This window comes from Anser brachyrhynchus (genome assembly GCF_964034855.1).
Source record: "Anser brachyrhynchus genome assembly, chromosome: 31".
In the NCBI taxonomy this organism is placed as follows: Eukaryota; Metazoa; Chordata; class Aves; order Anseriformes; family Anatidae; genus Anser; species Anser brachyrhynchus.
The window spans coordinates 425,404-451,654 of NC_137724.1; the positions used below are offsets into that span (position 1 = coordinate 425,404).

A 26,251-nucleotide genomic window follows, 5' to 3' on the forward strand; every position below is an offset into this window, starting at 1 on the left:
TTGGTGTTGTAGAACTCGAGGCTGGGAATGATAATGTTGAGTTCCTATGGGTTTGGGTCAGCGGGAAGGCCAAGAAGGAAGGCATCCTGGTGGGGATATCTTATAGACCGCCAAACCAGGATGAGGAGACAAATGAGGCGTTCTACAAGCAGCTGGCAGAAGTTGCACAATTGCCAGAACTTGTTCTTGTGGGGCACCTCAACTTCCCAGGTATCTGCTGGAAATACAGTACGGCTCAGAAGAAGCAGTCTAGGAGGTTCCTGGAGAGTGTGGAAGATAGCTTCCTGACAAAGCTGGTTAGTGAACATACCGGGACGGTGCCCAGCTAGACTTTCTGTTCACAAACAGAGAAGGACTGGTGGGAGATGTGGTGGTCGGGAGCTGTCTTGGGCAGAGTGACCCTGAAATGGTAGAGTTCTCTATTCTTGGAGAAGTCAGGAGGGGGATCAGTAAAACTGCTGTCTTAGACTTCTGGAGGGCAGACTTTGAGCTGTTCAGGACACTGGCTAGCACCTTGGGAGGCATTTCTGAAGGACAGAGGAGTCCAGGAAGGCTGGGCACTCTTCAAGAAGGAAATCTTAATGGCTCAGGAGCAGTCTGTCCCCATGTGCCCAAAGACGACCCGGCGTGGATAATACATAAACACAAAAAGGAGGACTAAGGAGAATCTCCATCCTTTACTGGATGCGGGGGGAAACTTAGTGTCCAGAGATGAGGAGAAGGCTGAGGTGCTTAACGTCTTCTTTGCCTCAGTCTTTAGGAGAAAGAGCAGTTGTCCTCTGGCTACCCAGCTCCCTGAGCTTGTGGAAGGGGATAGGGAGCAGAATGTGGCCCTCATAATCCAAGAGGAAACGGTTGGCGACCTGCTAAAGCACTTAGATGTACGCAAATCAGTGGGGATGGATGGAAACCACCCGAGGGTACTGAGAGAAGTGGCGGAAGAGCTGGCCAGGCCATTTTCTGTCATTTATCGGCAGTCCTGGCTATCAGGGGAGGTCCCAGTAGACTGGCGGCTAGCAAACGTGATGTCAATCAACAAGAAGGGCCAAAGGGTGGACATGGGAAACGATAGGCCTGTTAGTTTGACTGCAGTACCAGGGAAGCTTATTGAACAGGTTATCTTGAGTGTCATCACGCGTTGGGTTAGAAACTGGCTGGGTAGCTGGGCCCAAAGTGTTGTGAATGGAGGACTCCACTAGTGACCAGCAGTTGGAGGCCGGTCATAAGTGGAGTCCCCAAGGGCTCAGTATTAGGGCCAGTTCTTTTTAATATCTTTATCGATGACCTGGATGAAGGGATCGAGTGCACCCTCAGTAAGCTTGCAGACGACACCAAGTTAGGTGCGTGTGTCGATCTGCTCGAGGGTAGGAAGGCTCTGCAGGAGGATCTGCATAGGCTGGACCGATGGGCTGAGGTCAACTGCGTGAAGTTCAACAAGGCCAAGTGCCGGGTCCTGCATCTGGGGCGTAACAACCCCAAGCAGCGCTACAGGCTGGGAGATGAGTGGTTGGAAAGCTGCCTGGCAGAGAAGGACCTGGGAGTATTGGTTGATAGTCGGCTGAATGTGAGCCAGCAGTGTGCTCAGGTGGCCAAGAAGGCCAACAGCATCTTGGCTTGTATCAGAAACATTGTGGCCAGCAGGACTAGGGAAGTGATTGTCCCCCTGTACTCAGCTCAGGTGAGGCTGCCCCTCGAGTACTGTGTTCAGTTTTGGGCCCCTCACTACAGGAGGGACATGGAGGTGCTGGAGCATGTCCAGAGAAGGGCGACGAAGCTGTTGAGGGGTCTGGAGAACAAGTCTTACAAGGAGTGGCTGAGGGAGCTGGGATTGTTCAGCCTGGAAAAGAGAAGGTTCAGGGGAGACCTTATTGCACTCTACAGATATCTTAAAGGAGGCTGTAGTGAGGTGGGGGTTGATCTATTCTCCCACATGCCCGGTGATAGAATGAGGGGCAATGGGTGAAATTTGTGCCATGGGAGTTTTAGGTTGGATTTTAGGAAAAAGTTCTTTACTGAAAGGGGTGTTAGGCATTGGAACGGGCTGCCCAGGGAAGTGGTTGAGTCACCATCCCTGGAGGTATTTAAAAGACGTTCAGACAGAGAGCATAGTGATATGGTTTAGTGGAGGACTTGTTAGGGTTAGGACATAGGTTGGACTAGGTGATCTTGGAGGTCCCTTCCAACCTAGAGGATTCTGTGATTTTGTGGTAATGTCAGTTATTACAGGAATGGTCAATATTCTGTGTGTCTGTGTGTGTGTGTATGTTTATTTCAACTTTTTTTTTTTTTTTTTAATTTGGCTCATTTTGCACATTAAAATTGTATTATTCATGCCATTTCCATTTCAGTGTCTACTTGTTGAGCATAGTTCAAAGACTCTGCACACAACGAGCTAGGCTCTCTGTGAATATAAACAAAAGAAAGGAGCCTGCACTGCCTTCTTTGTCTGACGTCCTTCCTCTGAGACCTGGTCTGGATATGCAGGGGAAGTCCCCCTGTGCAGGGGTGAAGAGGAAAAGAGCCCCATCCCAGCAGCACGGCCAGGGAGCACCAGCGCTTGGTGCCTGCAGAGCTGCTCTCTTGCCACTGCCGCCCTCTCGTGCTGAGCCCTGCTGGTGGGGTCAGGCCCGGCTGCTCCTGTAGCTTGGTGCCAGTGCTGCTGTGGGGCTGTGCTGGGACTGCAGGCAGGGACAGGCAGTGGGCACGGCAGTGGCACAGCTGGCCTCCACTTGCTGCAGCACTTCCCTCCTAAGAGGGGATCTCCTCCGGGCACTGCCTGAAGGCTGAGGCCTTCCTGCAAAGTTGCTGTCAAGAACAAGCCCAAGGAAGAGACTCACAAGAGGCTCTGGCCTTTGCTGCTTTCCAGATGGGCTCAGGGTGGTGAGAGCAGTGTCCCAGCATGGAGTTTAGGGATTTGGGGCTAGTTCACAAGTTCCCTGTTAGTTGCTAGTGGCCATGCAGCTGATGAATATTTCTAATTCCTAGACACTCGGGCTCCACAGAACACGATGGTGGTGATGGCAGAGGAGTTTTTTTGTTTGTTTGTTTGTTTTTTCCCTGGAGGGATCCAGGAGCTTCCAGGGGAGCCCAGGTGATCTGCAGGGGAAATATGAACCTGGGAGACAACTGCAGAGCGTGAGCCTGTCCAAGGTGGACTGACCAGAGCTCAAGTGCTCAATCTGGTGTGAACAGGCATAGGAGAGCTCTGCAGCCCCGGGGCATGCAGCAGCCCCAGCAAAGGAATCTGGCGAGTGAATTATTCCAGCCCTGGGGCAATATCAGTGACCCCATGAGCTGTGTCTGCCTCCCAGCCTGCCCAGCACTGCCCTGGGATGCCCCCGTGCTCCAGGGTCCACAGTGGTGCCCAACAACTGGGCACTCGCTCTGCAGAGCAGCACTGCCAGCTGGGGCTGGGGCTGGGGCTGGGGCTGGGAGGGCGCTTCCCCTGAGTGTCTTCTAGGCCAGCTTCAGGCACATGACTTCTGGACGTGAGCATGATCTTCACTGTGCACAAGGAGCTGAGAGACCACAAACAGGCACGGGGCTGGAACATTGCCTGCAAGGTCCCTCCTGCCCTAGCACCCCACAGGAGTGGCACAGAGCTGGCTGCTGTGCGTCAGAGAGGCTGGGAGTCCAGCAGCAGTGCCATGGGCTTGAAGGATCACAACCAGCTCACTTCTACCTGGGCAGACTCTGGCCCAAGAAGGGGGTGTTTTGTAGGTATGGTATTAGGAGGGCAGTGGTGCCTCAGAAGCTCTAAGTCCAGTAGGAAGGGAATGGCTGTTAAACAGTCTGTGAGTTGACTTCTTTCTGAAGTAGCTGACAGGTCATCCCTTGACTCCTGGCTGGGATCTGTGCCTCTAGGTTCACATCTGCTGGTCTCCATGACAGGCCAGCAGATGCACCTGCTTTGCACATAGTTTGTGAGATCCTCTCTCCCTAAGTACCTGGTAGGCCCCATTGAGGAAGAGGTCTTGAACGGGTGTTGTCATGTCAGAGGTTTCAGCTTTTGCCTCATTCATCCTTCAGGGCTGCTTTCAGTTTTCTACACAGAGGGGGCCACTGCCTCCCAGATGCCTGGGGGAACACAAAGCCTTCACAAGGCCATGGAAGAAGTTACCCTGAGTCCATAGGAGCCATTCTGGAACCAAAACATGTAGGCAGGAAGCGCACTTTTGTGGTGTTGCAGAGCTGCTGGGCACATTGTGCAGGGTGCTCCGACAGCCTTTGTGTCCTTCTCCATGATGGCTTAGGAGCTGCTTCTTTCTCAGGAACAGAGGAGCCAACAGAGGTGAGACAGATACTCTGAGTTCATGAAAGCCATCAGAAAGCTGCCCCTAAGAAGATGATTGATGTGGGGAAAAAGGAGGAGCCTGGCCAGGAGAGATGTGAGATTTGGGGGAGGAAAGAGGAGCTTGGACAGCAGAAGCTAACGATTTTGGAGAGGTAAGAATATTCAGGTAATGTTGATCCCACCATAAAGCTGACTTAAAGCAGTCATGTGAGGCCCTTACCCTATTTTAACCTGTTACATTAATACCTAAATCTAAATGCCACTCCACACCCTGACAGGAATCCACTGCTCTAACTTTTGACCACAATATCCCTTGAAGCCAAAATTAGTCCATAACCCCTTTCTATGACCCTCTCTTGCTCACCCTGATCCCTGCCCTTAACACTAGCATTAAAATGCTCTATTTAACCCTAGTCTTCTTGCAGACCTAAACAAAACCCTCAGCCAAAGAGCTTGCCCATACCCTAACCACAGACCTGACACCCCAAGCAGAACACCAAACCCTCCCACTAAAACTCTGCTTAATGTCTCACCTAGAAAAGTTTGCCGTAGTCCCTAATGGCATACATGAACAACTATCATCCAAAGCCTGTCTTCCTGTGCATTAACCTTCTCACCTTTAACCCTTTTCCTAACCCTTAACTTTAGGTTCTTCGTCCCTTGGGGCAGGGCAGGAATCGTGAGATTGCTGTGCAGTCACACGGCGTTCAGTGATGAATGTGAGAGGCCATGGATTTGGTCAGCTTGTAGGCCACAAGGAGGAGATGGGTGGGAATGCTCTGATGAGCTCAGCTCTGCCTCAGGATCTCCCGCACCAGCAGGAGGAATGTGACTGTGGAAGGGACTGTGAGGTCACCTCTGTCTCTGCAGTTGATAGGGCAGGAGCAGGAACGTGTCACGGAAAGGGATTGTGAGGTCACTTCTGTCTGAAGTAGCTGACAGGTCACACTTTCACCTAGGATCTGTACTTTTCAGCTGACATCTGCCAGTGGACCTGGTAGGCCAGCAGAAGGCACCTGGTTGGCATGCTGACTGTGGGATCCCCTCTGCCTACATACTCAGGAGGACCCAGACAGAAAGAAGGCCTGAACATGAGTTGTCCTGTCCCCTCTGCTCGATTACATGAGTGGACAGAAGCAGGAACAAGGCTTGGTTGTGTCTACACAAGAAGCTGTAAGGCGAGCAGCAGGACCATGGCTTGGAAGATGCTGGTGAGGTGACTTCTGTCTGGTTGGCTAACAGGTCACTAGAAGGCCGATGGGTTGGGATGCCTACTTTAGGAGTGGTTTCCACCCTGATGGAGCTTTCTTTGGTAGTAGAAAAGAGCAGGAGAGAATAAACTGCCGCAAAGTGCACCTTGGAAGGTTGGCGCTGGCCATGAAGAGGAAGAAATGTCCCTCAAAGTGTTGTGCTGTGGTGCCAGAGGTCACCCAAAGAGTGTCTGTGATCAGACCATGGCTTTGTGTTTCAAGGAACAGCTGGTGAGGGTTGACGAGACATCGGTGAAACCACGGAAATGCTGGGATGAGAGCAAGGTGGTGAACAGAGATGGGTGTCTGCAGCCTTCAAGGAAATAGGGCAAAGTGTGGGGCAGCACAAGAAAGTCTGGAGAGGGTGAAGAGGTGGGTGCTGGTAAGAAGAGAAGGCCCCAACAGCCCTGACATTTTTGTCCCCTTGGATAGAGCTTGTAAGGAGATGAGATATAGTCATTGCAAGGGGGCTTATTGCTTTCTTGAGACCCTGTGCAGAGGCAGGGAGGTGTCATACCATTGTTCTTCTCATGGCATCACACTGCCCACCACATCCCACAGACCCCCAGGAAAAGCCCTGAGACATACATGGGGGTGCAGGATCTTCCCTCCCAGTTGCTGGAGTCAGGACCTGGCCCTTTTACTTCACCACAACAAACCCAGAGTTTTCTCAGCACAGTGCTTTGCCTATCTGTAAGCATGGCCTCCAATTATCTGCCCTAACAAGTCCCTGAGGAGAATCTCTTGGTAACGGCCCTCAGTGGGGACCATTAATACTCCAAGTCACTTCAACTTTTCCTTCTGACTTTACTTTCTCAAGCAATTGCATCATTCTCCTCTCAGTACCCGGGCTTCAGAGACTGAGCACCAAAATCCACCATGGAATTCATTAAAATGCAGAAACACCTAAGGAACCATATGTCTTCCATAGTTTTATTCAAGTGTTCAGGACATGGACAGCTAATTGGAGAGCCTTCATGGTGTAGTTAAGGAGGAAGATTTCAAAAAGCACATAATAAAAATCTTTTCTAGTTCTAAAAGGTGAATTTTGTTGCATTTCAGCTTTGAGCATCTTTCTTCAATTGATATTAATCCAGGGCTTCTCCTATGGAGACATCCATAGGGAGGAAAAGCAGACTCTTGAGGTCTGACAGTGCACGGACAACCTTGCTCCTCACCACCCTAACCCTGACATTTCTCTCATTGGCCACCTGGCACTTGCATCACTTTTCCTTACACCAGCCTTCTGCACTGAAGTCTGCAGCTGGATGTTACAGCCCCTTTGCACCAGCTCCCACCTGCTTTCCTCAGAGACCTGGCTGCACACAGACACAGAAGTTTTTTCCTCATTTTCAAGCAAACAACAGGAAAACATGCAGCAATTTTCCAAACAGCAAACAAGCTCCTCATCTTGAATGTCTCCACTGAGGTTTACCTTCCCAAAAGGATGACTGTAAATTAAGTATTTTATACTGATTGATAGGAAATCATAAGTATTAAGATTAACCTGGTAGGCACCTGAGCACCACACAGCTCACCCTCACCCCCCAAAAGCTCACGTGTTGAGATAAGGACAGTTTGATAGGACAGAAAAAGAAGAGAGAATAATGATGATGATGATAATAATAATAATAATAATATGTACAAAGCAAGGATGCACAATGCAATTGCTCACCACCTGCTGAACGATGCCCATCCCGTGCCTCTGCAGTGGCCCCCTTGACCACGGCCGACCTGCATCAGGATCCAGTGTGCCTGTCTCTTGACCTTATTTTTTCAGTGCAAAATCATATTTCAGAAGGATTTGGTACATGTTCTTCCCTTTCTCAAGAACAGCCTCTGCTTTCTAACCCCACATAATGATGCCATCAATGTACTGCTGGTGTTCAAGAGCTTGCCCTGCTCCAGGGCGGTCTGAATCAGTCCATGGCATATAGTAGGGCTGTGTTTCCACCCCAGGGCAGTTGATTTCAGGTGGACTGGACTCCCTTCCAAATTAAAGCAAACTGTGACCTGCATGCTGCTGGCAAAGGAATGGAGAAAAATGCTTTAGGTATATCAATTGTGGCATAGCAGTAGGATGCCTTTGACTCCAGTTTGTATCGATGGGAGATATCATCAGGGATGCTGGGGATAAGGTACGGGATGACATGCCATCCCACTCATGCCAGATGAACACCAGAGCCAGCAAAGGATGCCCAGAGCCTAGAGAGGGAACAGAGCTTAACAGGAGAGCTCCCGCAGGCCCAGATGGATGAGTTAAAGTTGCCCCATCCAGAAAGGCAAACGCATTGGGAGCCCAACTCAAATGCCTCTATGTAAATGCACGCAGCATGGGGAATAACCAAGGGGAACTGGAGGTGTGTGTGCGGTTGCAGGGTTATGATCTCGTTGCAATGACTGAGACATGGCGGGACATCTCCCATGACCAGAATGTGGCCATGGACGGCTTTGTGATTTTAGTGAGGACAGGCCAGGAAGGCGAGGTGGTGGAGTTGCTCTTTATGTCAGTGAGCAACTGGAATGTATGCAGCTCTGCCTAGGTGGGGACGAAGTGCAAGACGAGAACCTATGGGTGAGGATCAAAGGGCAGGCCAACAAGGGTGACAGTGTGGTGGGTGTTTACTACAGGCCACTGGATCAGGAAGAGGAAGTGGATGAGGCCTTCTACAGGCAGCTGCAAGTTGCCTTATGTTCTCAGGCCCTGCTTCTTATGGGGAACTTCAACCACCCAGATATTTGCTGGGGAGACAACACAGCTCAGAACAAATGGTCCAGGAGGTTACTGCAGACCATTGCAGATAACTTCTTGATGCAGGAAGAAAGTAAGCCAACAAGGAGAAGGGCGCTGCTGGACTTGGTGCTAGCAAACAGAGATGGTCTAGTTGGAAACATGAAGGTTGAGGGCAGTCTCGGCTGCAGTGATCATGAGATGCTGGAGTTCAAGATCCTGCAAGGAGGAATCAGGGCAAAAGGAGGACTGCAACCGTGGATTTCAAGACAGTTAACTTTGACCTCTTTGGAGACCTAATTGGAAGAATCCTCTGGGCCAGGGCCTGAGGGGAAAGGGTGTCCAGGAGAGCTGGCTAATATTCAAGCACCACTTCCTCCAAGCTCAGGGTTGGTGCATCCTTACAAGAAAGAAGTTGAGCAAGGGGGGCAGGAGAACTGCATGGATGGACAAGGAGCTCTTGGGAAAACGTAAGCAGAAGAAGAAAATGTACGTGATGTGGAAGAAGAAACAGACAACTTGGGTGGAATTTAGGAACATTGTCAGAGAATGCAGGGATGCAATGAGAAAGGCCAAGGCTCAGTTAGAATTACATTTAGTGAGAGACATCAGGGATAACAAGAAGGGCTTCTTCAAATACATCAGCAGCAAAAGGAAGACTGAGGAAAATGTGAGTGCTCAGCTAAAGGAGGTGGGTACCTTGGTGATGGCGGATACAGAGAAGGTAGAGTTACTGAATGCCTTCGTTGCTTTGGTCTTCACTGCTAAGGCTAGAACCCAAGCACTACTGAGCCTGGAAACAAGAGGGAAAACCTGGAGGGAAGAAGACTTTCCCCATGGTGAAGGGGATTGGCTTAGAGGTTATTTAGGCAAGGTAGACACCCACAAACCTATGGGCCCCAATGGGATGCACCTGAGGGTGCTGAGGGAACTGGCAGGCATTATTGCTAAGCCACTCTCTATCATGTTCAAAATGTCTTGGAGGAGAGGAGAGGTGCCTGAGGACTGGAAGAAAGCCAACATTACTCCAGTCTTCAAGGAGGGCAAGAAGGAAGACCCAGGCAACTACAGGCCAGTCATCCTCACCTCCATCCCTGGAAAGGTGATGGAGCAGCTCATCCTTGAGGCCATCTCTAAGCACATGGAGGAAAAGAAGGTGATCAGAAGCAGTCACCATGGATTCATCAAGGGGAAGTTGGGTTTAACCCACCTGGTAGCCTTCTACGATGAGATGACTAAATGGATGGATGGATGAGGGGAGAGCAGTGGATGTTGTCTACCTTGATTCAGCAAGACTTTTGACACTGTCTCCCATAACATCCTCCTGGGCAAGCTCTGGAACTGTGGGATCCATGAGTGCACAGTGGGGTGGATCAAGAACTGGCTGGATGGCAGAGCTCTGTGTTGTGCTCAACGGTGTTGAGTCTAGTTGGAGGTCTGTGGCTCGTGGTGTCTCCCAGGGGTCAGTACTGGGTCCAGTGCCATCCAACTTATTCATCAATGATCTAGATGAAGGGGCAGAGCACACCCTAAGCAAGTTTGTGGACAATACAAAGCTTGTCAAAGTTTTTGACACATCAGAGGCCTGTGCGGCCACTCAGAAGGACCTGGACAGGCTGGAGAGTTGGGCAGAGAGGAACCTCATGAGGTTCAACAAGGTCAAGTGCAGGGTCCTGCACCTGGGGAGAAACAACCCCGGGCACCAGTACAGGTTGGGGGCTGACCTGCTGGAGTGCAGCTCTGCAGAGGGGGACCTGGGAGTCGTGGTGGAGAAGTTAGCCATGAGCCAGCAATGTGCCCTTGTGGCCAAGAAGGCCAATGAGATCCTAGCCTGCATCGGGAGTGTGGACACCAGTTCGAAAGAGGTGGTCCTCCCCCTCTGCTCAGCCCTGGTGAGGCCACACGTGGAGTACCGTGTCCAGTTCTGGGCTCCCCAGTACAAAAGGGACGTAGAACTTCTAGAGAGGGTCCAGCGTAGAGCCACAAAGATGATTAAGGTATTGGAGCATCTGTCCTGTGAGGAAAGACTAAGCAAGCTGGGTCTGTTTAGCCTAGAGAAGAGGAGACTGAGAGGGGATCTTATCAGCCTTTATAAATGCTTGAGGGGACAATGTGAAGTGGATGGAGCCAAACTCTTCTTAGTGGTGGTGAGTGATAGGACAAGGGGTAATGGGTAGGAATTGAATGACAGGAGATTTCATTGTCATATGAGGAAGAACTTCTTTACAGTCTGGGTGACAGAGCACTGGAACAGACTGCCCAGAGAGGCTGTGGAGTCTCCTTCTTTGGAGATAATCAAAATCCACCTGGATGTGACCCTGTGTAACATGCTCTAGGTGAGCCTGCTTGAGTAGGGGGGTTGGACTAGATGATCTCTGGAGGGCCCTTCTAAGCACAACCATTCTGTGATTCTGTGAAATAAATAAAAAGATGTTGTGTTGTTGTTCTTCTCGGTGTGTAAGAAGTCTTCATTTTCAGAATTTTGTAGCTTGTCTAGAAGATTTATGATTGTTTTCATAGGTCTGGGACATGTCCCAGCAAGATGAGGAAGTTCCCTCTATGCAAATATAAAATTATATAGATATTTCCAAAAATGCATGTCCTCCCAATAACATAAATAAGGTATTGTATCCCCCAAACATATTTATCTTGGCATATTTCACATCTACATTTCATATCTAAACGGAACTGGGAGCAATAAAGTTTTGAGAGGTTGGATAGGTCCTGCCTTTACTTCTTTGCCATTGGGCTACAGCTGCTAGCAGTTTCCTCATATCATCTCTGTTTCTGACCCAGAGAAATCTGACACCACAAATGTCACTCAAATGTCACTCTGACTCCTCCAACGTCACCTGGTGTCTGCATCTGAACATCTCCCTCCTGCCTTCCACCTCCATTAAATGTGCTGGCAGCTGAGACACGCAGCAGACATGCAGATGTCTGGTTTGTGCCCACCTGAACAAAGGCAAGAGGAATCCCAGCTCCTGTGGGCTTGTGTGAGGCATGAGAGGCAGCTGAACCCCTTCTAGCATCTGGACTGAAAAAAAAGAAAGAGATGCCTTGGTTGACTCAGATGAAAAACTTCCCTCATCAGGGGGAAGGCAGATCCCTCCCTGTTCTTGTGTGAGTGTTCTGCTTAAAACCAGGACATGGAAAGGTGATTTCTGGACATCATACTTTTCCTGATATGAGGAACGACAGTGCTGGAAATGAGTTTCCTTCGCCAGTGGAGGGAAGGAACATTAGTGATTGCTTCAGTCTGTTTCAAAGTTGATTCCCCTGGAGGTCCAGGGACTTCTGAAGAACTCCCTGTGCTGCTGAGCTGGGCCGGGCTCCTGGGCCCAAGGGGAGCTCCTGGCAAGCGGGCAGCGCTGCAGAGAGACAGCTCTGCCCACGAGCAGCTCCTCTGCACAGCGCAGCAGGGCTGGGGGCACTGCCTGCAGGGGACAAGGGCGGCTGGGAGAAGGGAGGGAGATGTTAAAGGCAGTGTGGAAGGGGGCTGCTGAGAGCTCACTGCAGGAGAAATCTTCCCAGCCCTGAACAGGGTAAGTCTCTGGCTGCAGGGCAACACAGCAGTTGTTCCTGTTGCCATCTCCAGATTTGCTGACAAATCCTGCAGCCTATGGGGATTTTTCAGAAGAACCCTCAGAGTTTCTTTGTATAAGAGGGGAGTGAAAACCTCTGGAGCAGGGATTATCTGCCAAAGCTCTCAGAGTGACAGAACATGATTGTTCCTTATCACGAGGCTGGCTGCAGGCTGTGCAGGCAGGGTGCAGGCAGGGGTGCCCAGGGCTGTGGTGCAGAGCAGGGTCCCTGTTGTACCCCAGGGGCTGTGTGCCAGGGCAGGGCCTCTGCCGCCTGCCAGGCTCAGCACTCAGCTTGCCCGGGGAGCTTCCCATGGAGATGCGGGGAGAAGCTGCAGGTGGAACGAGCCCCCCGTCAGGGCAAGACAGGGCAGGGTCCTGCTGGTGCCCAGATGCTACTGCCTGGGGCAGGCTGCTCAGAGCTCCACAGCACCCCCAGGGCATCTCTAGGGGAGATTCTTGAAAGGCAAGAACAACACCTCCTGTACCTGAAGGGAAGACACTCTCTGAGGTCTCTGCTTTAATCTTCCTGCTTTTCGAGGGCAGTCGGGATGATAATGGTGTTGTCAGGATTGTAGAAGGGACTGAAACTCACAGGGCATTACACTGAAAGAGACCTGTAGGTCTTTGAGGAACCTCACAATTTCGCTCCACACTCTTTAGTCTACAGACAGCACCAACACCACCTTCATTGTTTCTTGTGGGATTGTTGGAACTTTTTCTCAGCACCTTTAAGTAGGGAGATGCCTCTGGCCAGCGGACACCTGATATCCATCCCTGGTGCTCTTTAGCATATACTGTATGCTTGTACTGACTCCTGCTGGGCCTACAGAGAGTCTGCATGTTCTCTGTAGCACCCTTAGGCAGAGAAACCCAGAGCTCCAGGCAGGAGCAAGTCTTCTTCAGATGAAGATGCAGCGAGGATGCAGTCTTGGTGAGGAGGTTTCTGTGAAATATGGTTTAGGTTTTGCTCAGAAAAGCCTCTGTAACTTGTCACTGTCTATTCCCCCATGGACAGCCAACCATGCCCCGAGGCAGCAAATGTTCAACAGCAGCTTACCCACAGAGTTCCTCCTCCTGGCATTTGCAGACACACGCGAGCTGCAGCTCCTGCACTTCGGGCTCTTCCTGGGCATCTACCTGGCTGCCCTCCTGGGCAATGGCCTCATCCTCACAGCCGTAGCCTGCGACCACCGCCTCCACACCCCCATGTACTTCTTCCTCCTCAACCTCGCCCTCCTTGACATCTGTGTGACGGCTGCATCTCCGTCACACTCCCCAAAGCCATGGCCAATTCCCTGTGGGACACCAAGACCATTTCCTTCTTCAGTTGTGCTGCCCAGGTCTTTATGTTTGCTGTCTTTATTCTAGCGGAGTTTTACCTTCTCACCGTCATGGCCTACGACCGCTACATTGCCATCTGCAAACCCCTGCACTACAGGACCATCATAAGTGGCAAAACCTGTGTCAACATGGCAGCAGCTGCCTGGGGTAGTGGGTTTCTCCATGCTGTGCTTCACACTGCCAATACATTTTCCCTTCCATTCTGCCAAGGCGATGCCCTGGACCAGTTCTTCTGTGAAATTCCCCAGATCCTCAAGCTCTCCTGCTCAGATGCCTACCTCAGAGAAGCTGGGCTTATTCTTTTTACTGCATGTTCACTTTTAGTGTGTTTTCTTTTCATTCTGTACTCCTACATGCAGATCTTCAGGGCTGTGCTGAGGATTGCCTCAGAGCAGGGACGGCACAAAGCCTTTTCCACGTGCCTCCCTCACCTTGCCATTGTCTCCCTGTACATCAGCACTGGCATATTTGCCTACTTGAGACCCCCATCCATGTCCTCCTCATCCCTGAATATTTTACTAGCAGTTCTGTACTCAGTGTTGACTCCAGCAGTGAACCCCCTCATCTACAGCATGAGGAATCAGGTGCTGAAAGATGCAGTGTGGAAAGTGATGTCTGCGTGTTTTTCAGAAGCAATATAGTTACTGTCATCTGCATATCACTGATAATGCAACTCATTACAGACCGAGATATTTTCATTATGTTTTCCTTCCATCTTTACTTTTACTTCTTTTACTGATGGTAAGGTAGTCCAGAGAGAAATGTGATCACTATTTGCATTCCACAGACAAAGCAGAGCTCTGCAACACCAGGAAATGGGAAAGGCGTTGGGAAAATTATTAGTTATTCAATCAGTGAAATTTCACAGTCTGGATCGAGTGAATCACCCCAAAACTTCTCCTGACATTGGAAATGAGTTGGACTAGATGATCCTGGTGGGTCCCTTCCAGCTCAGACTATTCCATGAGTCTCTGACTCTGAAGAAGGCCGGCTATCTGTGCTCACCCTTCACGGCCAAATAACCAATTATGGTGGGAGGCAGTCAGTGGCAGTGCCCCCCACCAGCTGGCTCTGCCTTCCCAGCCTGACCAGCACGGCCCTGCAAAGTGCCCCCATGGCCCCGCGCACCACAGCCCCCTCACTCTGCAGAGCAGCACCGCCAGGTCGGGGGCTGTGGGCAGCATGGGCAGGGGCTGCAGGAATGGCTGCTCAGGCCAGCCCAGACTGGCCTGGGGAGAGGCTGCGTGGGACATGGGTTGTCCCGGGAGCAGAGCAGGGCGCTGTGTGTGTGCAGTGGTGCTGCCTGAGGAGCCCCAGGGCCAGCAGTGTTTTGGTGTGCTGTGCTGGGGAGCGGGGCCAGCCTACAAGCGTGCAGAATGCCTGTGGGTGGGGAATTTCCTGCAAATTGCAGCAGCAGGGACACTGCCACTGACCTCCACTCCTCCATTTGCTGCTTTGGGGCCTGACCAACCTGGGCTGCATTGCTGGGCTGGGCTGGGGAAAGGAGAGGGAAGTATGGAGAGCTGGGGAGGGGCTGAGCTGGGCTGGTCTCCTGGGAGAGACAGGGAGGACCAGCTGAGCAGGGGCTGGGCTGGGCCCTTCTTCTCTGGATGCCCTGGCAGATGCTGCCCCAGGGCAATGGCCCTAGATCAGCCCCTTGCAAGCACCGTTCGCAGCACTGGGCTCTCACCCCAGCTCACACAGGTGGTTTCTTTCTCTAGGTACGGACACTAAATTACTAAATCAGGAGTCCATCTTTACCTTGTCCATATGAGAGTGACCATAGTATTGGTGCAGTGAGATGATCCTGAGGAAGCCCAAGTGCCATAAACTATTCCCTAAGGTTGCCATCATGTCAGGTGGAACAGAGTTTCCAGGTCACTTCTTTTTGGCACTATGGTCCTTTGGGAAACCAGATGAATAAAGCAATACTAGTGTTCATTACTATTATGCTAACTCCTTCTCCGCAGAGTTCTCAAAGTTTTCCTAAAATATTTGCATAGTTCTTTTCCACACATTTCCTTCACTGGGACCTGGAGTTTCTAAAGTCTTCATGGGAAAACGTGAGTCAGGATGTGTGGGAGGTCTTCTGAAGCATGAGCTGGTTGGCAGGCAGAGTACCTGAGGGATTGTGCAGGGCATCCCCTGCACCCACTGCTCCTGGGTGGGCTGGGAAGAGGCCTCCTGAGCACAACAGCTCCTTGTAGCCCTGTGGATGCTGGCTGTGAGGTCACTTCTGTCCCAGCACCTGGCTGGCCAACAGCAGGGAGGCAGAGCCTCTGAGGTCATAAAGGCCATCAGAAAGCTGCCCCCAACATGGTGACAAATTTGGGGAGGCCAAGGGAAAGCTGGGAGAATAAAGCTGAGAATTCTGGGGGAGAGAAGAGGGGTTTGGCTAACAGGAAGGAAAGATTTTGAAGATTTAGGAGGGGTTCAGGTAATGCTGCTGCTGGTGCAACACTCACTGGGAGAACATTTATGTTAGACCACTGGTAATATTTCTAACCAGGAACCTTTAAACCTGGTGTTAGTCTTAATGCTATCCCTCATCCTGTAAGGAATCCATTGCTGTAATCCCTAAATTCAAATCCTACCTTGAAGTCAAATCCCAGGCACATAACCTGTTACCATTAGTCTTAACCTATTGCTCTCGGTAATCCCTAGTCCTTAATCCGTAGCATTAATTTGTCAGCTTTAACACTAACCCTCATTCAGTAACAAAGCACATAATAAAACCCTAACCAAAAATCTAGCCCATACCCTAAACTCTGACTGGGTATTAAAAGCAGAACACCAAAGCCTCTCTCTAAGACTCTGCCCAATACTAAACATGGAAGGAAGATCCAATCCCTAGACCTTAACCTGAACACCTAATCCTCAAATCCCTCATTCCTACACACTTATCACAAAACTGAAGCGGTTTGTCTGCGTGATTCTGAGCAGCGCTTGAGACGTCCTGCAGCAATGACTTGGTCTTGGAGGAGGCAGGTGAGGTGACATGGATCTGGTCAGGCCACAGGGCTCAAGGGGGAGATGGGTGGGGATTCTCTGTTGAGGTCAGATGTGCCTCAGGACCTCAGAAGGCAGCAGGAGGCCCATGGCTGTGCAGGTGGGTGTCAGGGCACTTCTGCCTGAGGTCTTGATAGGCCACCTCCAGGCACATGGCTGGTCTATGAGGGTGGCATTTTAGCTGTCATAAGGAACTGATGAGCCACTGGCACGCTGCAAGTGTAAGTCGTTATTTCAACATCATAGCTACTCTAGTACCTAACAGAGGTTGCACAACGCTCTCTCCTGCCCATCAGAGAAGCTGAAAGGCCATCAGGAGATGCATGGCCTTGTAGGACGACAACGACTTTGCTTTTATTTTGTGGGTGTTGGGCGTCAAGGAGGACACCTTGTAGGTACGTTCTTATAAGGTGTCGCCTGTGCCTTAGAAAGTCTGAATCAAGCAGGAAGCAGTTGGCTTTGGTGGTGACTGCGAGGTCACTTCTGCCTCTGGAGCTGAGAGGCCAGCAGCAGGAGCATGGCTGGGCAAGGGACTGGGAGGTCCCATTCTTTGAAGCATATGACAGGTCAACCCTTGCCTCCTGGCTGGCAGGTGGCCTTTTAGGCTCACATCTGCCAGTGTCTCTCACAGGCCAGCAGAAGGCAGCTGGCTGGCATGGTGCTTGTGTGACGCCCTCTGCCCAAGTACCTGAAAGGCCCATGCAGAAGCTGCCTTGGATGTGGGTTTTCAAGTCCCTTGTGCCTGAATACATGACATACAGCAGGCATGTGGCTTGGTTGTGTCTAACTGAAGAGCTGAAAGGCCAGCAGGAAGGCCACGTGGCTTGGAAGATTAAGGTGAGGTTCCTTCTGTATAGTCAGATAACAGGAAACAAGAAGGATGATTTAGCATGCCTTTTCTGAAGGGTAGTTTGAAAGATGATGGAGCTTTTCTTGGTAGTTGGACACAGCATGTGAGAGAAAAACTAGGGAGGTAGAGATATCAATGAAGCTATGGAAACGCCAAGGTTGGACCAGAGTAGGAAAGCAAGATGGGTGTTTGTATCCTGAAGGGAAATGGGAACAGGTGTGGGACATCATAGGACAGCCAGTGGTAGAGATGGACAACGGTACTGGCAAGGCGAGAGTTAGCCAAGAAAACAACGGTCTTGTGCCCTTGGCTATGGCAAGTCTCTCTGCCACCAGGGCCTGGGAGGAGACATGTTGTCCTCTTAGCAATTGGGGCTCGTCTCCTCTTTGCACTTCCTGACAGAGGCCAAGAGGTTTCATACCACTGTCTTTCACTTGGCACTGCATACCACACATCCCACCGACGGAGGAAGAGTCTGGAGATTCACATGAGGGGCAGGGCCTCTCTGCCCAGAGCTGCAAGCAAGGCTTGGTCTTTCTGCTTGATGAAACAAAGCCAGCATTTTCTCAGCCTCAGAGCCGCCTGCACAGGGCCTTGGCCTACCTGTAATCATGGCCTCCAATTACCTGCCCTAAGGAGTCCATGGGGCTTTGTCAGTAATGGCCCTCAGCAGGACCAATCAGTGCTTTGAAGGACTTTGGGTTTGGCTTCTGACTTGGGCTTTCTGAGAGATTTCATCAGTCTCCTCTCAGGAGCTGAAGTTGATAAAGTTGTCAGCAACTACACCTTGGGGCTTATTGAGATACAGAGAGGCCTAAGAGTCTCTTAAAGAGGTCTGGACAGGTAGGAGAAGTTTGACACTGTACAGACAAACTTGCTCCTCACCTCTCCAGTTCTCACCATTTCTCTCATTGATCCCCTAGGACTTGCATCACTTCTCCTGACATCAGGATTCTCCACTCAAGTCTGCAGTTGCACCTTGTAGCTCCTTTGTCCCAACTCCCTCCTGCTTTCCTTAGAGAACAGGCTGCACACAAGTGGAGAAGAATGACTCTTAATTGCAAGGAAACTAAAATAAAGTATGATAAAGCTTAATAATCAATAAAACACACTGCTCAGTTGTGTGCTAGCTCTAGGTTGTATGTAATGAGGCTCACCTCCCACAAGGGATGGTCTCATCAACATTTTTTTCAGTCAGTAGACATGAAAGACTTTGTAAAAACATAGTTCAGGAGTTGCCTAAAGACAGCGTTAGAATACATAAAGGAAGTAAAAGCTATGAACTCCTTGAGGCTTAAAGCAGCAACTAGATCATAGTGTGATAGTCATAGAATCTTAGAATCAAAGAATGATACAATCTAGGAACAGTTTAGGCTTGAAAAGGACTATAGGATCATCTAGTACAATGCCCCTGTTATGGTCAGGGGCATCTCTCAATACATAAGGCTGCTGAAAGGCCGTTCCATCCCAACTTTGAACACTTCCAGAGATGGGGCATTCACAACTTCTCTGGGAAACCTCTTCCAGTGCTGCACTACTCTCATCCTAAGATCTTTCTTCCTTATATCTAACCTATATCTACGCCCTTTCAGTTCAAAATCATGACCCCTTGTTCTGTCACTACAGACCCTGATAAATAAAATAAAATAAAATAAAATAAAATAAAATAAAATAAAATAAAATAAAATAAAATAAAATAAAATAAAATAAAATAAAATAAAATAAAATAAAATAAAATTAATAATAATAAATAAAATAAAAGTTTTTCTTTCTCATGAGCTCCTTTGAAATACTGAAAAGAATCAATAAAGTCTCTGGAGCCTTCTCTTCTCCATGTTGAAAAACTGCAACACTCTCAGACTTTCTTTGTAGGAGAGTTATTTGTTCCCTCTTATCATTGCCCTGTACTGTAGCCCCTCTAACTGGTCTATACCTTTCTTGCACTGGGGGCCCCACAATTAGATGCAGCAAGGCAAGTGGGGTCTCATGAGAGCAGAATGGAGGGGGAATCACCTCTCTGATGCTTCCTTGCAAAGAACCTGGTTTGCTCAATGCCAGCTGGCTAAATCCTTCCTCAACACAGAGCAGAGAGCAACTAAAACACAGGGCTGCTTTAGCTCACTGGAGATAACAATTTTAAGGGCTGTCTGCCTCTCAACTTTTAGCAAACACAAAACACAAAGATCATTGCTGGATGAACACTTGGACATATGAAGATATTTCTCTGGAGGTTTATGGAGAGACAAAATTTTTCTGAGGCCTCTAGCTCATCAGCTGAGATTTCTCCACATGAGACAGCCACATGGGAGACATGAAGTAGAAAGGAACTTCTCTCCATCTCCACCATGGACATGGCCCACGTGTAACATGTACAACCAAGTTTCCAAAGTACTGAGTGCAGCTGATGCACTGGGGGGGTCCTTAGCAAAGGAATAATGTGGGAAGAGTGGAGTCCAGCTGGAGGAGAGATAGCATGTGGATAAGAAACTGTGAATAAAAATAGATGGGATAACCTGGACATTGGTTTCTGAGGCCATTTCTGATATTTCTGGGTATCTGAAACCTCTGCATGGATCAGAAGAGCATGGCATAAGCCTTCAAGGTGACTGTCGCTCATTGCAGTGGCTGCAGGAGGTAGAAAAGACAGGGACCGGGACAGCTGCTGTGCACTGCCTTGCACGGTGCTGACAAAGTGTCCTCCTCTTCCTTGATCACCACCAGGATGAGGAGTTCATGTATCCTTGGACATGGATCCTGTGCACTTACATTTCAGGCCGGGTGCCGAGTAAAGCGCCCCATGGTCAAAAAAGCCAAAAGTTCTGTGTTGGCACCAGCCTCTGAGCCAAGCGTTAATCAGGTGGGCTTTCCGTGTCCACTCTGTAACTGCTAATCTACCTGCTACTATAGGGATGGACGAAAACACCACCTGTACTCCCGCTCCATCCACTAACTGTCCCAGTCCCCTAAAGTCCTGTTTGATAGCCTTCAGGCTTCTCTCTTCAATATTATCACTGCCAGTTTGGACTATCAAAAGCGGATAGTAGTCAGAGGGGCGAACCAGGTTGGGAAGCTTTCTGGCAACATCCCTGACCCTGGCCCCAGGGAGGCAGCAGACATCCCTATGGGTAGGGTCAGGCTGACAAATAGGGCCCTCTGTCCCCCGGAGAAGGGAGTCGCCTACAACGATTACCCTTCTATCCTTCTTGGTGGAGGCAGTCTTGAGGCGTGGAGTCGACCTCCTCGCCCTAGGTATCCTCCTGGGTAGACTTTCTACCTCATCTTCACCCGCCAGTCTCTCAAGCTCTAGGGCCTCAAACCTGTTGTGTACACACAGCTGGGAAGGTGGGGGTGGTGGGGGGGCGTCGCCTGCGAGGTCGAGCAGGGGCCTGTCTCCATTCCTCCTTAACTCCTAGGTCCCCTCCCTCTGCCTGACAGGGAAGGGGGTCCACCCCCATTTCGGGTGTCTCACCCCAGTACCTCTCCTTCAGGCCCTGCAGGGAGTCACTCCACCAGTCTATCTCCCGCTCACACTCCCTGATAGCCCTCAACCTCTCCACCTCCTCCCTGAGCTCTGCCACCAGGCGGACCAGGTCATCCACCTGCTCGCACCTCACACACACAGTGCCTCTGCCTCCCTCAGATGGCAGCAACAGGCTCAGACACTCCCTGCACCCAGAGACCTGAACTGCCGCATTTTTGGGCAGGCAGTCAGTCTGGGTGGTTACAGACTTTCTAGAGAGAGCAGTCTGCCTGGTGTAGACCATTGCAGCCCAGCTAGTGGTCGACAGCCGTTAGAGGAGTTGTTCGTATGGGTGGGGGGGGGAACGTTCTGCCATCTCTGACCCCCCTGCTCACCCTGCCTGCACGAACTGCCATGCAAACTGCTGCGCCCCGCCTTTCTGATGCATCACGCCCTGTTTGCCTGCCCTGTTCGCTGCGCTCCTGGTCGCTCGCGCTCCCTAGGGGCTGCTTTTGAATGGCCGGGGAGGAGGCGCTGCTGGCTCTGCCTACGCCTCGTCAGCCTCCCTCGCGGGGGCTGCCGGATCCTGGCGGCTCCCTCGAGTGGCCTTGATGCTGGAAAAAAAGCCCTGCCTGTCCCTATGCCCCGCTCCACTGCAGAACGCGTCTGCCCCAGAGCCGATCACCTCGGCAAGTGGAGTAGAGTAGGAATGACCTTGAAATAAAGATTTACACTAGCTGCATGTCAGCAGTTCCTCAGTTGCTTATGAGAGCAAAAATGGTATCCTCATTGACCATCCATGTGCCTGAAGGTGGCCTATCAGGTCCTCAGGCAGAAGTGCCCTGACACCCATTTGCACAGCCATGGGCCTCCTGCTGCCTCCTGAGATCCTGAGGCACAGCTGACCACAGCTGACCACCCATTTCCTCCTTGAGCCCTATGACCTGACCAGGTCCATGTCACCTTACCTGCCTCTACCAAGACCAAGCAATTGCTACAGAAACTCTCAAGCCCTTCTCAGCCTCATGGGGCCAGGCAACTTGAGTTTTGTGATAAGAGTGCAGGAATGAGGGATTTGAGGATTAGGTATTCAAGACAGAGTTTAGGGATTAGATCTTGCATTCCATGTTTAGGGATTGGGCAGAGTCTTATAGGGAGGCTTTGGTGTTCTGCTTTGAGTACCCAGTCAGTGTTTAGGGTATGAGATAGATTTCTGGTTAGGCATTTATTATATGGTTTGTTATGGGACGAGGGTTGGTGTTAAGGCTGGCAGTTTAATGCTAGGGATTAAGGGATATGGATTATCGAGAGCAATGAGTTAAAAATGGAATGTGCTGATGTGGTGTGGGCTGGACTTCAAAGTAGGATTTGAGGTTGGGGATGAGAGCAGTGGATTCCTTTGAGTGTAAGGGATAGCATTTAGGGTAGCACCAGGTTTTCAGGTTGCTGGTTAGAAATATTGCCAGGAAATAAAACAAATATTTTTCCAGTGAGTCTTTTAGCAGCATCAGCCTTAACTGAACCCCTCTTACCTCTTCCAAATCTTTCTTTTCTGTTAGCCAAACCCCTCTTCCCTCCCCCAGATCTCCCACCTTTATTCTTCCAGCTTCCCCCTGGCCTCCTGTAACATGTCACCCTGTTGGGGGCAGCTTTCTGATGGCCTTTATGACCTCAGAGGCTCTGCCTCCCTGCTGTTGGCCAGCCAGGGGCTGGGACAGAAGTGACCTCACAGCCAGCATCCACAGGGCCACAAGGAGCTGTTGTGCTCAGGAGGCCTCTTCCCAGCCCCCCCAGGAGCACCGGGCACAGGGGATGCCCTGCACAATCCCTCAGGTAGTCCGCCTGCCAACCAGCTCATGCTTCAGAAGGACTCCCACACATCCGGAGTCATGTTCCCCATGCAGCCTTTAGTTCCTCCAGGGCATCCTGAAGGAAATGGCCACTGCTGTGTGGAAAATTAAATCAAGAACTTAATATATGTTGTAGGAGAGTGTTGAGAGCTCTGCAGAGAAGGAATTAGTGTGAAAGTCATGTTATTTGGCATTGGTCATATCCATATCCAGTGAACAAGGGCCCAGCCCAGACTGCACTGTGGTTCCCCCAGCCTCTCCCAGGAGGCCAGCCCAGTCCAGACCCTCCCCAGCTCTCCACACCTCCCTCTCCTCTGTCCAGCCCAGCCAAGCCCAGCCCAGCCCAACAGAGGAACTGAGGCTGGGCTGGCCCTAAAGCAGAAAATGGAGAAGTGGAGGTCAAAGGCAGTGTCTCTGCTCCTGCCATCTGCAGGAGACTCCCCACCCCTGGGCATCCTGCAGCTCCCTAGGACAGCCCTGCTTCCCAGCACAGCACACTAAAACACTGCTGGCCCTGGGATCCTCAGGCAGCACTGCACACACACAGCGCCCTGCTCTGCTCCTGAGACACCCCATGTCCCACACAGTCTTGCCCCAGCCCATCACGTCTGGGCTGGCCTGAGCAGCCATTCCTGCAGCCCCTGCCCATGTTGCCCACAGCCCCCGAGCTGGCGGTGCTGCTCTGCAGAGCTAGGGGGCTGTGGTGCGTGGGGCCGTGGGGGCACTCTGCAGGGCCGTGCTGGTCAGGCTGGGAAGGCAGAGCCAGCTGGTGGGGGGCACTGCCACTGACTGCCTCCCACACAAGTGGCTCTTTGGCCATGGAGGGTGCGCACAGATAGCCAGCCTTCTTCAGAGTCAGAGACTCATGGAAGAGAAACAAACAAAGCAAGAAGCCTCCTTTGAGTCCATCCCTTTGCAATATCCATGAGAGCAGCTTTGGGAGAAGAGCTGAGCCTTCAGACACTGCCCTCAGCACATCCCCTTTTATGCTGGAGATGCTGGTACAGAGCCAGCTGTGTTAGAGAAGTGCCCCTGGCCTGTCCCTGCCTGTGGACACAGGACTGCCAAACAGGCAGCACGGTGAGCAAGCGACAAGAGCAATCAGTCCTCACAGCAACAAAAGGGCTTTGAAGGAGAGCATGGGTGGTGAAGGAAAGCACTTCCAGACAGACCAAGCCCTGGGACTCCCTGACATTGCTGCTGTGCCAGGATTCTTTTTCCCTCCACCTCTTCACACAGCCAAGTGCCCCTGCAGCTCCACCACAGGTCTCTGAGGGAGGATCTCAGGCAAGCAAGTCATTGCCAGGTCCTTTCTATTATTTAAATACACAGAGAGCCTGGCTCCTTCACACCAGGTTCCTATGTCACAATAGACAGCTAGATACTGAAATGGAAGAGGATGAACAAATACATTTCTTATTCTATCATGAATAACGGAAATGAAATTTAAAACATAAAAATTAAAAAGCACCAAATATATTGGGTCTGAAGCTGCAATGTTACATTATGAGCAGTATGTAAAAGATGGGCAGTTTATTGCTTCAGAAAAATGTCCAGTCATCACTTTCCACACTGCATTCTTCAGCTCCTGGTTCCTCATGCTGTAGATGAGGGGATTCACTGCTGGAGGCACCACCGAGTACTGAACTGCCAGCAAAAGATTGAGGGAGGAGGAGGACATGGATGGAGGTTTTAGGTAGGCAAATAAGCCAGTGCTGAGAAACAAGGAGACCACGACCAGGTGAGGGAAGCATGTGGAAAAGGCTTTGTGCCGGCCCTGCTTAGAGGGGATCCTCAACACAGCCCTGAAGATCTGCACATAGGAGAAAAGAATGAAAGCAAAACACCCAGATACAAAAGAGAAGCTAACAACAAGAAACCCAGCTTCTCTGATGTAGTCATCTGAGCAGGAGAGCTTGAGGATCTGGGGAATTTCACAGAAGAACTGGTCCAGGGCATTGCCTTGGCAGAGGGGGAGGGAAAAGGTATTGGCAGTGTGCAGCACAGCGTTGAGAAAAGTACAGCCCCAGGCAGCTGCTGCCATGTTGACACAAGTTCTGCTGTCCATTATTGTCCCATAGTGCAGGGGTTTGCAGATGGCAATGTAGCGGTCATAGGCCATGATGGTGAGAAGATAAAACTCTGCTGCTACAAACACAAGAAACATGAAGACCTGGGTAGCACAACCTGCATAGGAAATGGCCCTGGTGTCCCAGAGGGAACTGGCCATGGCTTTGGGGACAGTGGTAGAGATGGAGCCCAGGTCGAGGAGGGCGAGGTTGAGGAGGAAGAAGTACATGGGGGTGTGGAGGCGGTGGTCGCAGGCTACGGCTGTGAGGATGAGGCCATTGCCCAGGAGGGCAGCCAGGTAGATGGCCAGGAAGAGCCCGAAGTGCAGGAGCTGCAGCTCGCGGGTGTCTGCGAATGCCAGGAGGAGGAACTCGTTGGGGAAGCTGCTGTTGGACATTTGCTGTCTCTGGGACCGGTCCATTGAGAAAAAAAAGAGAGAAAAGTTAGAGAAACTTCTCTGAGTAAAACCCACTCCTTCTCTCACCGAAATCACCACTCTCTGAGCTTGCATTTCAGCTATGGACATGACACTGCAGGGCAGGGACTCAGCCTCCTCGTTGTGTATCACCTTGCAGGACACAGGCTCCTCTCTTCTGGAGGTCCAGATGAGGAGGAGGTGGCTCATGCCCTAAAGCCCCTGAGGGCAGAGGCTGTGCTGGGTGTCAGAGGAGAGCAGGGGGTTGCTGCAGAGAAGGTGCCTGCACTGCAGGCCTGCCAGGGAGTGCCTGACTCCCTCCTCCCTTGGTGTTCCAGGCAGCAGCTCCCTCTCCCTCCCTGCCCAGGTCTCTGCTGCCAGGTACTGGCCCTGCTGGCAGCTGCTTCCCTGTCCCCACATCTCCTCCCTGCCATTGCTCACAGACTCTGTCCCACCAGCTGTGTGCTCAGGTCTGCCTTGCAGACACCTCCTGTCCCAGGACATATTTAAGGGACAACTCCTCAAGTTCAGAGTCTAAGGACCAGCTCTAACCTAAGAGAAGGTAACAAGAACGGGGGACTCAGTGTCTTTATCATAATGGAAAAATAAACTCCCTTCGTCGTCTGCCACCCAGTAAAGCAAGAGGAGAAATCTCAAAGCACAGAATGCTTCTCTTCAAGAATCCCTTGCTCTGGCATTTCTCTTGTGGAGTCCATTCTGAGACACCTTGGGAGTGCTCTGGAGCTGTGAGCAGCCTGCCCCAGGCAGCAGCCTCTGGGCATCACCAGGACCCTGCCCTGTCCTGCTGGGGGGGGGGGCTCCTTCCGCCCACACCTTCTCCCTGCAGTGCCCTGGGCAGCTCCCCGGGCAGGCTGAGTGCTGAGCCTGGCAGGCAGCAGAGGCCCTGCCCCGGCACACAGCCCCTGGGGCACAGCAGGGACCCTGCTCTGCACCACAGCCCTGGCCACCCCTGCCTGCACCCCGGCTGCACAGCCTGCAGCCGGCCCTGCAAGAATGAAGTCTCATGTCCTGTCCCTCTGAGAGCTTGGGCAGGTAATCCCTGCTCTGAACCTTGTCATTCTCTTCTCCAAAGAAACTCTGAGAGTCCTCCTGAAAGATCCCATGGGCTGTGGGATTTGCCAGCAAATCTGGAGATGGCACCAGGAACAACAGCTGCCTTGCCCTGCAGCCAGAGACTTACCCTGTTCAGGGCTGGGAAGATTTCTCCCGCAGTGAGCTCTCAGCAGCCCCCCTCCACACTGCCTTTAACATCTCCCTCCCTTCTCCCAGCCGCCCTTGTCCCCTGCAGGCAGTGCCCCCAGCCCTGCTGCGCTGTGCAGAGGAGCTGCTCGTGGGCAGAGCTGTCTCTCTGCAGCGCTGCCCGCTTGCCAGGA

The 26,251-nt window shown here is 51.3% G+C and overlaps 4 protein-coding genes, 1 long non-coding RNA gene and 1 pseudogene across 9 annotated transcripts in view; 4 read left to right on the forward strand and 2 right to left on the reverse strand.

Annotated features, from left to right (window-relative positions):
• Window positions 1-15,452, forward strand: part of LOC308184326 (olfactory receptor 14A16-like) — a 169,329-nt pseudogene extending 153,877 nt beyond the window's left edge. The window contains exon 2 of the transcript XR_013956159.1: window positions 12,229-15,452. The product of XR_013956159.1 is annotated as an olfactory receptor 14A16-like (transcript). The remainder of the gene's footprint in view (window positions 1-12,228) is intronic.
• Window positions 1-26,251, forward strand: part of LOC308184367 — a 295,002-nt gene that overhangs the window by 173,104 nt on the left and 95,647 nt on the right. The gene's annotated exons all lie outside the window — the stretch shown is intronic.
• Window positions 1-26,251, forward strand: part of LOC308184344 (olfactory receptor 14C36-like) — a 195,479-nt gene that overhangs the window by 110,712 nt on the left and 58,516 nt on the right. The gene's annotated exons all lie outside the window — the stretch shown is intronic.
• LOC308184361 (olfactory receptor 14C36-like) overlaps window positions 1-26,251 on the forward strand; it is a 155,969-nt gene that overhangs the window by 62,236 nt on the left and 67,482 nt on the right. The gene's annotated exons all lie outside the window — the stretch shown is intronic.
• LOC308184318 (antigen WC1.1-like) overlaps window positions 1-26,251 on the reverse strand; it is a 146,797-nt gene that overhangs the window by 38,725 nt on the left and 81,821 nt on the right. The gene's annotated exons all lie outside the window — the stretch shown is intronic.
• Window positions 23,877-24,904, reverse strand: LOC308184380 (olfactory receptor 14A16-like; the record flags this gene model as incomplete). Its single annotated transcript, XM_080571438.1, has 1 exon — window positions 23,877-24,904. Exon 1 carries the CDS (start codon window positions 24,861-24,863, stop codon window positions 23,877-23,879), a length of 987 nt encoding a protein of 328 aa, XP_080427564.1. The 5' UTR covers window positions 24,864-24,904.